This window comes from Pituophis catenifer, unplaced genomic scaffold (assembly GCF_029215685.1).
Source record: "Pituophis catenifer annectens isolate HBS135680 unplaced genomic scaffold, rPitCat1.0.hap2 SCAF_4, whole genome shotgun sequence".
NCBI classification, from domain to species: Eukaryota; Metazoa; Chordata; class Lepidosauria; order Squamata; family Colubridae; genus Pituophis; species Pituophis catenifer.
In genome coordinates this window covers 94,016,421-94,030,488 of record NW_027256884.1, presented here as the reverse complement: position 1 = coordinate 94,030,488, position 14,068 = coordinate 94,016,421, and the positions used below count along the sequence as shown (strand labels likewise).

Genomic DNA, 14,068 nt, shown 5'->3' with positions numbered 1-14,068 from the left:
CCCAATCAGCTTTTTCCAGAGGTGAATTTTAGTAACAGGTTCTTTGGTTGTGAGTTCTGTGCCTTCCTTATTTTCTGCCTCTGAATCTTCTGAAACTCTGTTTCAAGAAAAAAACTTTTTTCTGCCTTTGAAAGCTCCGAAACAAGCTTCAGAAAAAAAAAGGTTTTTTTTCTGAAGCTTCTTTCAGAGGCTTTTATTCTGAAGGAGTATCTGTACTCTGTTCAATCTCCTTTCTTTGGTATTGATATGTAGATTACTCTCTTCCGATCTGTTGGTTATTGTTTCATTCTCCAGATTTGTTAACATAGTTTGGTTAGAATCTTTACTGATTCTTCTTTTGTTGCTTGCCATATTATTTTAGATAAAAGCCTTTCTGAAGCTTTTTTTCTGAAGCTTCTCAGAGACTTCTTTCAGCCTCTGAAATCTCCATTTGTGAGGCTGATCACCGGAGCTACATTCGGAGTATAAGACACACCCAGATTTTCACCCTCTTTTTTGGGGGGAAAGGTACGTCTTATATTCTGAAAAATACGGTAACCATATCACACTACAGACTCACATTTTAGTTTCAACTAATTGCTATTTCAAGCCATTCACATTTGAAATATTTATACTTTGAAGATTTGTATATTTAAAAAAAATTCTTCATTTTCTATAAAGTAGCTAGAGTTGCTCTTTTAGTCAACAAATTATTTTTTTTCAGTGACTTTAGACTATGGAATAAATGGCAAAATATGCAGATATATTAAAATCTTTTTTAACTTAGTTGATGGGAGAACAAGGAGAAGAAATATATTCATACATTTTGTCATATGAAATAAAAATGTGTGAATAACTGTGAAAGTAATAGAATAAAGATGACAACAGCTTTGCGTTACATATAGAATATTTTTTTTATTCTAATATTAGTTGAGAACAGATTGCAATAAATTACTTTTCCATAAGAAATTGAATTTGGATAACTGAATTTTTTTAAAAAAATTATAAAAGCTTGTGCTTGAAAATGTGAATATGATCCAGTCAAGATTAACATTATTAAATACCTTTTATATTTGATATTATCTCAGCATGATAATTCAAAAGATGACCAGCATACACACAGGTTTATTTATTTATTGTAGGAACTGAATTAACACAAAACTTCTTTGAGTCTTATAGATGAACTACATATTTTATTAAGGAGAAATGTCCTATAAATCCTTATTCTGTTTATATCATACCCAATTTGACCTTTAAAAAAACACATCTATGACATCTATTAATTTTAGCCTTAGTAAAAAAAAAAAGGAAAATTATCTTCATGCCTGATAGCCAAAAGTGTCATTTTCATGAAAAGACGTCTTATTTCAGTTATGAAACACCACTTCTAAGAAAATATCTTCTCGCTATTACTATAAAACCATTCTGTACTTGAAACCTGCTTCTTTTGTTAAAGGAAGAAAGTTTTTTTTTAATCTGATCATTTTTTAAATTTACTAAACAATAGCACCTTCTTGCCTACATCGTGCCTACATGAAAAAGTCATATTTGCTTTCTAACGCTGGTGTCTTGGAAGGAAATATTTCTTTTCTGTGGTGGAAATGGATAATATTCTGAAAGTAAAACTATACTTTTATGTTACTAGAGTTGCATTCCCTAGTCACTCTGTCCTTACTTTCAAGGAGAAAGGGGAAGTGGGCTCAATGGGAAAAAAGGGATTTGAATTCTTGCATGTTGAATTAAATGGTGTTTAAAAATGCCTTTTTCTGGTTCCTGTGTCCTAAAAGTTAGCCCAACTTAAATTTCAGCATAACAAGGTTGCCGAGCCAGGAAACTCTGTTGTACAAATGAACCTTGCATTTCTCAGCAGTATAGCAAATATTGCTTTTTTTAATCTTTCTTTTTTCTTGGCAATCATATAATTTATTTTAATATCTATAAAAGTTTTTCTAAAGGTAAATAGGGAGAAAACGGGTAACAATTCTTTTGTAAGCTAAAAATGGCAATAACATTTTAAATTTCCTCCAGTTACCACCAGTGTTCCATTTACTGCATTTTGTTTCAATTCTTCTCATTTTTTTTTTCTTTTTCTTTTTCACTTTTAGCTTTCTCCATCTCCAGTGAAAATAGCCAGGTTGTAATGATTGCTGTTTCAGCTGCTGTAGCAATTATTCTGCTCACAATTGTGGTTTACATTTTGATTGGGAGGTTAGTTCCTCATTCCTTTTACACATTGGATTTTATTTCTTAAAGCCTGCAGTAGAATGATAAGCACTGTCACCAAGATACTGTCAAGGATACTCAAGGATTTAATTTGGTATGCGTTTCAAGGCAAATTGATCTGATTCGTACTTCCTGGACTAATGTGCAAGTTTGGCTGTGGTTATCCTTTGGGTTTCATATTTCTTTGAATTTTGCTCTGCAGTTCTCACTTCAAAATTGATACCCAAAGCATGTAAAAATGTATTTTAAGATATTACAAATGTATACACATATATTGAAAAATATTTGAAATTTATACTTTAGTACATTCAAAATAGACATTTACAGTATATTTTTTAAAGTTAATTACAGAAATATATAAAAGAGTTTTATGAATGTACATAATGAAAGATTGACACAATTAGAAATACAATGATCTAGTCTTTATAGCTATGTTCTGTGCCAAAAGTTATAGAGGAATAGATAACATGGCCTGTTAACTATAGCAGCTCTATTAAACTAGTTAAAAACAACTATTTATAGACAATTGTGCAGAAAACTAGATGAATGAAAAATAAATATGTTACTTCTTATATTCCCATAATTTTACCTCAGCTTTGTAGGGATCATAGACTATAAATGTTAAGATTTTTAGAGAAAATATTTCCTCCTGAAGTTGTTCATGTGTATATTTGTGTTGCACATAAATTTACATACATAACTGTCTATAACATGTTACTTTTCTAATATTCTTATATGTTACTGCTTTTAGATTCTGCGGACATAATAAATCAAAACATGGCTCTGATGAGAAGAGGCTGTATTTTGGTAATGGCCATTGTAAGTTACAAAAGTTGTGCCAATTACTGACTTAATCAAATTCATACGTACTCTAAATTTACATTTTAGTAATCGTGTAGTGCAAAGTTTGGTAGCTATAGATATCTGGATATACAAACAAATTAAAGGACAAATTTTCTTTATATTCAAATTTGTCCCATTCTGCAATAGCATCATATTTCAGAGTTGGAATCATCAATAAAATCATCTTCTTTACCAATATTTAAGCCCGTTGTAACACACTTTAGATAAAATCATAGGAGATGATTACCTCTGCAATAATGAACATAAGAACAACCCTTAGTTTTAATGCTATTTGCCATTCTCTTTGCTATAGGTTAAATATAGGGATCAGTTCACTCTAGCACAGCAGTAGTTTACTATATACTTTGGGACATGAATGATAAGTGGTACCACTTATCAAAGTAGGCAAAGTATTTTTTTATTCTTCCTTGTGATAGTCAGTTTAACATATCCTATTCTTGTCTCAAAGGCAGAGGTGGAATTCAGCAGGTTCTGACCAGTTTTGGAGAACCGGTAGCAGAAATTTTGAGTTCTTCGGAGAACCGGTAAACACCACCTCTGACTGGCCCCGCCCCCATCTATTCTCTGCCTCCCGAGTCCCAGCTGATCAGGAGGAAATGGAGATTTTGCAGTAACCTTCCCCTGGAGTGGGGAGGGAATGGATATTTTATAGTATCCTTACCCTGCCATACGCACCAAGCCACACCCACAGAACCGGTAGTAAAAAATTTTGAATTCCACCATTGCTCAAATGTATTTTTTTCCCTGAGGAAGAAAAAGACCAGACGACTGCAAAGAAATATGGTGCTTCCAAATGTTCCCCATCCTGTCAGAACTAATCCTTCCATTACCCCCACCATTCTGCCAGAAGCTTCTTGGATGTGAAGCAAAACATCTTCTTCCTCTTCCTCAGGGGAAAAAAAAAACAATCCAGTTGTCTTTTGAAAAAGCACCTTTGAGACAACTATGACATGGACTAAGAAGCTCCACAGAGATATATCCAATTCTTTTTTTAATCAACTCTCAGAATTATTTTTCAGTGAAAACAAAATAGTTTTGTACGAAACCTTTGGTTTAGTAATATTTGTAATATCATGAGTTTTAGAATGAAGAAAAATATATTGCTTACAGAATAATAAAATAATACCGGTACCTTCATTCACCATTACTCTCTGCTAACTTCTTAAACTATTTCTGACATTATTGAAAATTGAGTAGATTTGTTCAGTTGGCACTATGCAATGTTTATTAGTACTTCCAATAACAAATTATAATAATAATTATAATTATAATTATAATAATATATAATTTATATATATATATATAATATTATAATATTATAATAATTATAATAATAATTATATATATGAAATTTAATCTTGTAAAACAACAAACATTTTAGTAATTCCATCTTGTGAACAGTGTGAAAATACTATTACATTTTGAAACTCTGTTAATGGAAGGACTATATGTCTTTAGATGAACCTATACTTATTACTGTATGAAAAATCTTCTTTTAAACTGCTGATAGTAACTGATCCAAACAGATGTGCTATATAAAGCTAGGGGTGTAGGTGAAAAAGAGGGTATTTTTAGGTATGATTTGAAATTTCTTTTGCACACCTTTTGTCTTGAATTAGGATGAAAGTCATTTAAATCAGAATTAATGCTTGCAAAGAAATATGGTTGGTATTTCCTTCTAAGAGCAAATGGTTGGAAAAAGGGACTATATAATTCTATCTATATAATTCTAATTTTTTTAACTTAAGGAACTTCTCATTTATCAATGCAACATATCTTCCCTATATTATACATTTTACTTGGTGCTCTTTTATTCCTAATCTAAAGTCACAAAAAGAAAATAGAAGTGCTTTAAATATGATTGTCTACAAGCAAAATTCATTTTATGTATTATAATTTATTTGTCATTTTAATAATTAAAGGCTAAACCCAAATACAACTGTTAAAGTGACTGAAACTTCAAATTGTTTATATCTGGAGTCTTTACAGTAACAGCATGCTTTCTTTAATGAAGACATGTAAGCTATGCTTAAGTAAGATACTTAAGAGAGCACAATAATGAATAGCAATCTGGGCTTAAGCTACCCACTTAATAAAATGTATCTCACTTCACAACATCTTAATTATTCATATTCAATTAGATTTCAAAACTGATACTACATTTTAAAAGTCTTCATAACAAAATTCTACTGTACTGAAAAATCCCTCTTTTTTGCTGAAAAACAAATTATTTTGATAGTAGTATTTTTATTTTGTTTTGCAATATTTTTCAAATGTCTCTCTGTGTGTGTGTTCCTACATATACATAGCACAATTTATGATTTACTAACAAAGTTTGTTTCTTGCCAGGATGGAAAACTTGTTTCTAAAAAGATAAATTCTGGTGGTTTAATAATGTCTGGAAGCCAAACTGGAAAATATGTCCCATTAATGTTACATGAATCATCATGGCTAACTTTGGAGTATTAAGTGGTGATAGAAATGCACTCAGAAAAATACTCATAGGTGGTCGTCTTTCATTCTACTAAAATAAATTCCAGGGCAAACACTGACATTTGAAACAAGCTTCTGAATCAAGCATTGAGGAGTTCTGGTTTTATTTAAAACCTTTTTAAATCTTCTGCTTCCTTTTCATGACTTCATAACATTAAACATTTTGTCGTTAAAAACTTAACACTCCAAACAGTTTAACTGTGACATGTTTTATTAGAGTGCATATCATCAAAGTTTTATACAAATTTTTTTTTTCCCTGCTGGAACCTCCAAACATAATTTGGAGTTCCTTGGCACGTGAAGTGCATGTAAATACAGCAAACAATATTCTTCTGGATTAATTGCAACAGTATAAAACAAAATCTGTCTTGAATAATTTTTTTCCACATTGGTCCATAAATTCCTGACTTAATCCAGTCTGATTCTGAATTGCTGGGGGGGGGGAGCCTCAGCCATTAACAGTTCCCAGTAGTCTGATTTCCTCTTTCACAATATCAAAATATAATTTTCTTCCTTAAATTCATCTGTTTGCCCTTCATAGGCCAAGCCTTTTAACTTTTTCATTTCTCATGGGGCAATTCATCTGGTAAAATAGAACTGATGCTGCTCTCATAAATGCAGTGATAAAGTTCTGCAATTCAATATATGTGTATGTGTTTTATTTTCTGCTGCAAGACAGTCATATAGAACATAACACTTCTGAGCGCTGACAAAACTTTTTCCCCAAGTTTTGTAATTGTGGAAGGTTACTTTGTTTTAAGGAGCAGGAAGGATATGTAACAGAACCAGCATGGATGGCAGAGAACTCTTTTGTGACTTAAACCCTCTGTCAAGTTGTCCACCTGGGTTTTAATTGTTGCTGTTTTTCAGAAAGTTTCCTTTAAGTGACTTCAGTCTTATAGAAAACAATGCATGTCATTTTAGGCAAAGCACTATCTCTCTGTTCTGAATGGTTTCCTTAAATTGTATTGGAGGCAATTAGCATTAGAACAAAGGAAGTAAGCATTTGTAATGTGCTTAAAGTCTTACAGCAGCTGGTTTGTACATTAGACAAGCGCAGATAAAGAGTTCTGATGTGAATCAGATTGAAGAAATATTCAGTTCGGCAATCTGCTTGCCACACTCAGGTGTTTCCCTAAAGAGCTTCCATAATGTTCTATTTTCTATCAACCATCATTAGATTGCTAAGAGTCCTCTACAAATTCATCTAACACCTCTGGTAATTAAAATTACTTTTAATTTGGGTTACTAGCCATATATTGTGATGGTCATCATTGTATCTTTATGCAGGACATACCACATGTTTAATAATTTACCTCAACATGGCAAGCTGAAACTCTGTACAACTGTCTGCAATTGCCCATGTACTGTATGTAGATTTCTGTATAGAGTGATCATCAAAATTGTTAAGTCTTGGAAGCCTTGCTATGTCTTGGGAGCCTAATAATATTTGAGCAGAAATTTTGCCTGGCTTGAATGTGTTGCCAATCCACTTCATTGGCTGACACTGAATTCCAATATTACCAGAAAAGGAATTTCAATTTCTCTGTTTAGTTCCTCTACTTCTATTATGACTCTTTTCAAAGCAGACAGTAGATGGGATGCAGAAGAATTGCAAAATATGAAGAAGTGCAATTCTTTATATTTAAACATTAAATAAAACAGAATGGTAAAGAATGATGTAGAAGAAGGTGAGAAGATTTTAAAATGATTGTTATTCCACTTCAAATTTGAGCACATATAAAAAGCAGGTGTCTAATTTTCAATGAATGGGTTTTCCAAAGTTCCAAAGCATTACCACAGAGATAGCACCCAACCTTTGAAGTCAATTACTATCAGGCCTAGCACAAGAATAACATCAAGCAACCCAGACAAAGTTCAGTACTTTATTTGCTTACATTGAGTAGGCAGAATCTTGTCAGACTAAACCTTTACTAATCCCATCCCAAGGGATATATCCTGGGAGATTCTAGGGCACGGGTGTCAAACTCGCCAAATTACTTTATTTATTTATTTATTTTTATTATTTAAATTTCTATACCGCCCTTCTCCAAAATAGGACTCAGGGCGGTGAACAGCCAGAGTAAAAAACAATACATACAAAATTTAAAAGCAATTTAAAATAATTAAATATTATTGGCCGTAAATTAAAACAACCCAATTTAAAATTAACTCAAGCCAGCCCAGCTCGTTGAAATAAATGGGTTTTCAGGGCCCGACGAAAAATCCGGAGGTCTGTTATTGTACGTATCTCTGGGGGGAGGTTGTTCCAGAGGGTGGGCGCCGCCACAGAGAAGGCTCTCCCCCTGGGAGTCGTCAGCCGACATTGTCTGGCGGACGGCACCCTGAGGAGGCCCACTCTGTGCGAGCGTACTGGCCGGTGGGAGGCTATTGGTGGCAGAATGTGGTCTCGTAAATACCCCGGCCCTAAGCCATGGAGCGCTTTAAAGGTGGTCACCAACACCTTGAAGCGCATCCGGAAGACCACCGGGAGCCAGTGCAGCTCGCGCAGGAGAGGTGTTACATGGGAGCGCCTCGTCACCCCCATAATCCCCCGCGCGGCCGCGTTCTGGACCAGCTGGAGCCTCCGGGTGCACCCCAGGGGGAGCCCCATGTAGAGAGCGTTGCAGTAGCGTTGCCATCATATGATGTTTTGTGATATTTTTCCTATTCAGATGCATCCAGACCATGGGCCACCAGTTTGACATCCCTTCTCTAGGGAATGGCAATCCTAATTCTGTTCATCTGTATCCTATCCAGCTTTGGGATGTGTTGTCTCTTGCTTGGCCCCTCCCTGAAATGCACACTGTCTTTCCTATCACTTCATTGTATCCCATCACACTATATCCCCTTCATAGGCACAATCCGTCACAATTACTACATTCTTTTTGAAACTATAAATAGAACATCTCAAAAACTGTAATATTTCTGGGCAGGACATAGGAGCAAGCCGTTAGCAAAGAAGGCCTAATAAGGCTGATCTAATTACAGGGCTCAAGAACAGACTCAAGAACCCCAACCTTTCCAGCTTCGTGGACTGTTGGAAAGAGATGGGATGGTTCCTCATGAGCGGCTGACAAGCATGCATGTGTGTAGCTGCATTTGCACACACCGCTCATACTCATGCTCACCTGCCATTTCCATGACTCAGTTGTTCATGGCCCACTTGTAGGCCGCTGCCTAGAGGTTGGGGACCCATGCTCCAGAATATACCTGGGAGCCAAGGATTGTATATTGCAGGTTTTTATGTTTTTAATTCTTGAATGCCACCCAGAATTACCTGTGTGAAATGAGATGAAATCATATAAATTAATTGATTAAACAGATAATCTTTATTTTTAACTGAGGGAATGTCTTTCTTCCTTAATGGGACAGCTAACACTACTAAACAAGGGAAAATATTTTGATAAATTTAGTGAGAAATGCTGTTGATAATATGGTACCATCTAGCCCATAGTGCATGACTAAAGCTGTAAAAGGAGAAAATATTATTTGACTATTTTTCCAGTCTTCTGGAATATAAAGAAAATGATCAAATTATAGTCGTTCATAATTGTTACTATTAAAATAAATTATTACTTGTCCTAAAAAGTGGTGTTCTATAAAAAGTACATTTTTTTCCAAAAGAATTTCTTTCAAGCATTTTGTGCATGTTCTCTTATGGAATCATTAAGTTTTTGTGTTTGTGATTATTTATCCATATATCTTGGATTTTTTTTTACACAGTGAAGCTTCCAGGACTCAGGACATATGTGGATCCACATACATATGAAGATCCCAATCTGGCTGTTCATGAATTTGCCAGAGAACTGGAGGCTTCCAGCATAGCTATTGATAAAGTTGTCGGGGCAGGTAAAAATATTAATAATAAGAATCACTATGCCATATTGTTCCAATTGCTATTACAAACTTTTCAGATGTAGTCATTTTGTTCACTAAAATTTCTTGTATAACTAATCATTAAAGAATTTTGATCTTTCATTCTGTGTTTAGAACATCATCCAGATCAGGGACAGGTTCCATATTCCATTGCTACCAGTATGATTGGGTTTGGAAAACTCCAAAAGTTTTCAAATCAAAAGACGCTTATCCTTTCTAACAGTTACAGTATTTATTTAACGAAAAATGCTATCCCATTTCATCTTAACATCTTTCATTTTGTTCCCAAGACTTTAAGATAAATTAAATTGGTTTTTTAACAACTACTTAACAATGGGCTCTTCACGTCACTTTTGGAAATGATAGTCAAATACTGTATGTGGTTTTCTGTATTTCTAATTAAAATGAAGACAGCTCTACCTTGTACTCTTTGCTTATAATGTGCAATTTGCAACAGGAATCCCATTCTTCCCCTCTAGTGCATTCTGCTATTTAATATTAAAACACATGTACTTTTAAATTGTTTTATGGCTCAGATATTTTTAATATAACCCAATTAAAAGGGACACCATGAATATGCTAGGTCACGGGTGTCAAACTTGTGTTGTCACGGTGGCATCACATGAAGTATCGTGACTTTTTCCCCTTCGCTAAACCAGGCACGACGCATCCAGCCCATGCAGTGGTGAAATCCTCCATTGCCACCATTCGCTGCCCACACATGCACACTCTGCACCAAACACATGCTGTGTGTGCGCATGCACAGTGCACACCAAATGCATGCTACGTGCATGCACAAGCGCAGTGCACACCAAATGCACACTGCATGTACACACAGGTGCACTGTGCACCTAATGCACCCTGCGTGCATGTGCAGTGTGCGCCAAACACACACTTTGCGTGGAAAAAGGACGCTTAACAAGGTAAGTAGAACAGCGAGGGGGGAACAGTTGTGCCACACTATTTAGATTTGCTAGAAACAGGATTCCCTGCTTTCTAGTGAATTAAATCACGCGGCACAGCTGATTGTTGGAAATACCGGTTCAAACCAACTGGTAGCTTTTTTTTACTACCGGTTTGCCGAACCAGGAGCTTTTATCACTACTGGTTCACCTGAACTGGTGCGAACCGGTAGAATTTCACCACAGAGCCCATGGGTTGCGAATTTGACAGCCTGTGCTAAGTAATTCATGGTATATTTAAATGAACCTATAGGCCATACTCCTGCCACATCCTAGTTTTTCCAGCTGCAGCATTCTTAGCACTTTTGTCAACAACTTCTTCATTCAGCCCAGTTTTATAGCTTAAAAAATAAATTCTGCCTACCCAGAGGCAGGATTACAGAATTCAGCAAACCATATCCCAATTCTGAAGGGAGTAGCTGTGCAACTCTGCAATTTTGCACAAAAATGGGGAACAATTTTAATGAGAAGTCTTTTCAACCAACAGGTCTCTAGATAATCTGAAAGGGGGGGGGAAGCTGACCAGAAAAAAATGGGGAAATCTAAAGAACAAAGCAATGCAAAAAGAACTCATACACAATTCTGTATAAAATCAGTCTAACTAAACTGTGTAAGTTGATGGCAGAGAGAATGGTTTAAGGGAAAGCATTTTGATGTGAATGTCGTGAGGCAGACCTGTCTCTGCTCTTCTCTAAGTTCTCTAAAAAGCAACATTCTCAGTTGAGAATGAAAGATTCATGAAGGCTTCCTTGAATGAATGTTATTTCCTTACTTACTGAGTTATCTGGCCTAGCATTGATAGATTATCCTGTTCTCACTAATGAAGGTTTCAGCACAAAAGATTTCAGCTCATGTAAGGCATTTGTCTTACTGGAGCAGGAAAAAGAATGTCAAGGAGAACTCTGCTGAACAAGGATTTGATTTAGAGCATACTTAACTGGGAAGAAAAAACAATTACATCTACTATTACCCCATGTTCAAATTGTTACCAAAATGGAAGTGGTTGAGGCAGGAAGTGCCTAAATTGATAGAAACATCCCAGATCTTCTGAGTAGATTGAAATAATGTAATATAGCACATGATTTATCTGTATGCGTCTATAACCTTCTATTCCCATACCGTTCAGATTGAAACCAGACAAATAACTCTTATAAGAGCTTGTAATATGATCCAAATATTAAAAATTTTAAAGAAAGTCATCTAGGGTTCTTGCTTGGACAGAAGGGTCATAGATCTTATCTTCCCCTAAAACACAGGATGGGGAAAGTCAGACCTTTTTAATTTTTTATAGATCATAATAGCTCATTGGATCTATGACAGATACCTGAGACTAAGAGACTATGTTGAATAATATATTCATCTGATTGCAGATCATCAGTCACTTCCCATTTGCTTGCTTCCTTTCCTATCTTCAGAATGCCTATGGCTTAATAGAGTGTAAATGCATGAAGTCTCAGCAGGTGGCAGCATCTGGCTGACCTTTTTGATGCTCAGCAGATAAGCAAGGTTAGACCTGGTTCATATGAGTTAAACGATCTCTGGAGAATATCAGGCTGCAAATAATTTAACAAGAAGTCAGTGGCAAACATTTCTGCACTGTTGCCAAGAGTGCTGTCTGGTTATGTCATGTAATCATTAGAATTCAGGCATAATTTGGCAGCATGTTTGCCTTTTTATATCCATACTGCAAGATGTGAGTTCACATGCTGAATTCCCATATTTTGTTAATCGCATTGATCACATAATCTAAAATAAAACCTTAACTGTGTATGCCATATTCTAATGAAGTACTTTAAACCAGAGAGCATTGTTCATAGAACAGTACTGAACTGAAGCTGCCTGAGACTGTTAACGACATTAAATTCCTAATAATGCTTGTGATGATGAAGTATTCATTTATTTATGTTTAGTGTGGTATAGATGAAATTGCATCACAAGAAATGACATGATTTCAAGATTTAAAGTCAAGACTTTTTTTAAAATAACAGAAGTAAACAATGAATTTCAAGTGAACCTAACATAGTTACTATTGCAGCCTGTAATTTAATATACTAATGGAATTATTTACCAAGTATTTACGAAAACCAAACACTTAGACTTGTCTTAAACATAAACAAAACAAAAATATGGAAGATACATGTTTATGATACCTATGTATTTTTGTAACCAGAATCTATGATTTTCAGTAAACACCATCAAATTACCCACTTAATGTGATAGGTAGAAGATCATTATTTAGGTACAATTAAAACATTTTAATTATTACTTTTTAATAAATATAAATTATATTTAATCATTTTACTTACCCATTCTTCTCTCATGACCCTATCCATCTGTGGATACATCCTTATATAGAGTTCAACATTTATGTAAGTGACCTAATAATTTATGCAATAGTTGTTATATAACCAAACAACCATGTTTGGACTTGTTTGATATATTCTGGAAAATATGAGAAAGGATTAGAAGAGACCCACACATCCCATCCAAAGCCAACAGATGTTTGGTTAGAATATGATGTATTTAGTGCTAGGCTACTAGAATTAAAAAAGAAAGGTGTGAAATATTCTTATATGGGGTCAATATAATTTTCCATATTCAGACAACTTCCCAACCAAAAATAATAATAGAACTTAAATGCCTATGAGATTTCAGAAAGCTTTAAGCATGTACAAGGCTTCTGGAGAAAAAAAAGACTGGGCTCTATGAAAGATCAAGAAAAATAGCCTTGAACTGCATGTTTACTCATTAATATAATTTACTACATACCAGTATAAGGAGAACATCTTAAGGGAAAAGAAAGCTCACTTGTTAAACATCAAGCTTCAAAATGACTGTAATTTTTACTGTGCTATTTTGTATCATTAATAGCTACATTTTTGCAGACTATAAATAAAAGGCCTCTGACTATAACACAGTGATAGGTACATAGTGGTAACAGTTTAGGTGCTAAAGGTGTTAAAACCTTAACATAAATAGCTAGGAGAGTCTTAAAAATATAACACCAAGCTTGCACATAATTTGTTCCAAGTACTTGATTTTCTTTTTTTTTTCCCCTTCTTCTTTTTTTTTTGCTTAAACCTGTATAATATTGAGTTTCAATTTTCAATTCTCAATAAGTTCTTCTAAATTAATGGCATTTATTTAATGTTCATATTTTAATTTTGACCTTAGTAGACTATACAGGTAGACGTGATTTCATGTAAGGTCAGATACCGGTAAATTTTGTTCTTGTTGTTATTGCTTTTATGGTTTCTTGAATGCATTATATTATCTCTTATATCTTCAGTTAAAAAAACAAGTCTTCCCATGACTCTTTAAACAAAATGATTTTTTAAAATTTGCCATCATGCACAAACATTTTTATATGCACACATCACAAAGTTTGTTTTATCAGATTACTTAACAGTTGCATTATGTTGTTGAACATCACTGTTCACTGACAAGAATTTTATAAAACTTTGCATGTTTAAGTCTTGCTTAAAATAAATGTTTGAAACATCTGTTCTTACTCTGCTGGAATGCTGCAACTAACCTCTAAGGTAGAGATTTGACTTTACATTAGGTCCATAAAATATATATCTCAAGAAATAGAAATGTTTCAGGCGGATTCCAGAATTGGACATCTGGACTATGTGCAATATTCCAGAAGAGTAAAAAGCCACAGA

At 34.5% G+C, this 14,068-nt stretch overlaps 1 protein-coding gene across 1 annotated transcript in view; it reads left to right on the top strand.

The window, feature by feature from the left end:
* EPHA3 (EPH receptor A3) overlaps window positions 1–14,068 on the top strand; it is a 205,858-nt gene that overhangs the window by 166,195 nt on the left and 25,595 nt on the right. The window contains exons 8-10 of the mRNA XM_070943746.1: window positions 2,085–2,187; window positions 2,954–3,021; window positions 9,286–9,411. Coding sequence (XP_070799847.1) covers window positions 2,085–2,187; window positions 2,954–3,021; window positions 9,286–9,411 — 297 coding nt within the window. The remainder of the gene's footprint in view (window positions 1–2,084; window positions 2,188–2,953; window positions 3,022–9,285; window positions 9,412–14,068) is intronic.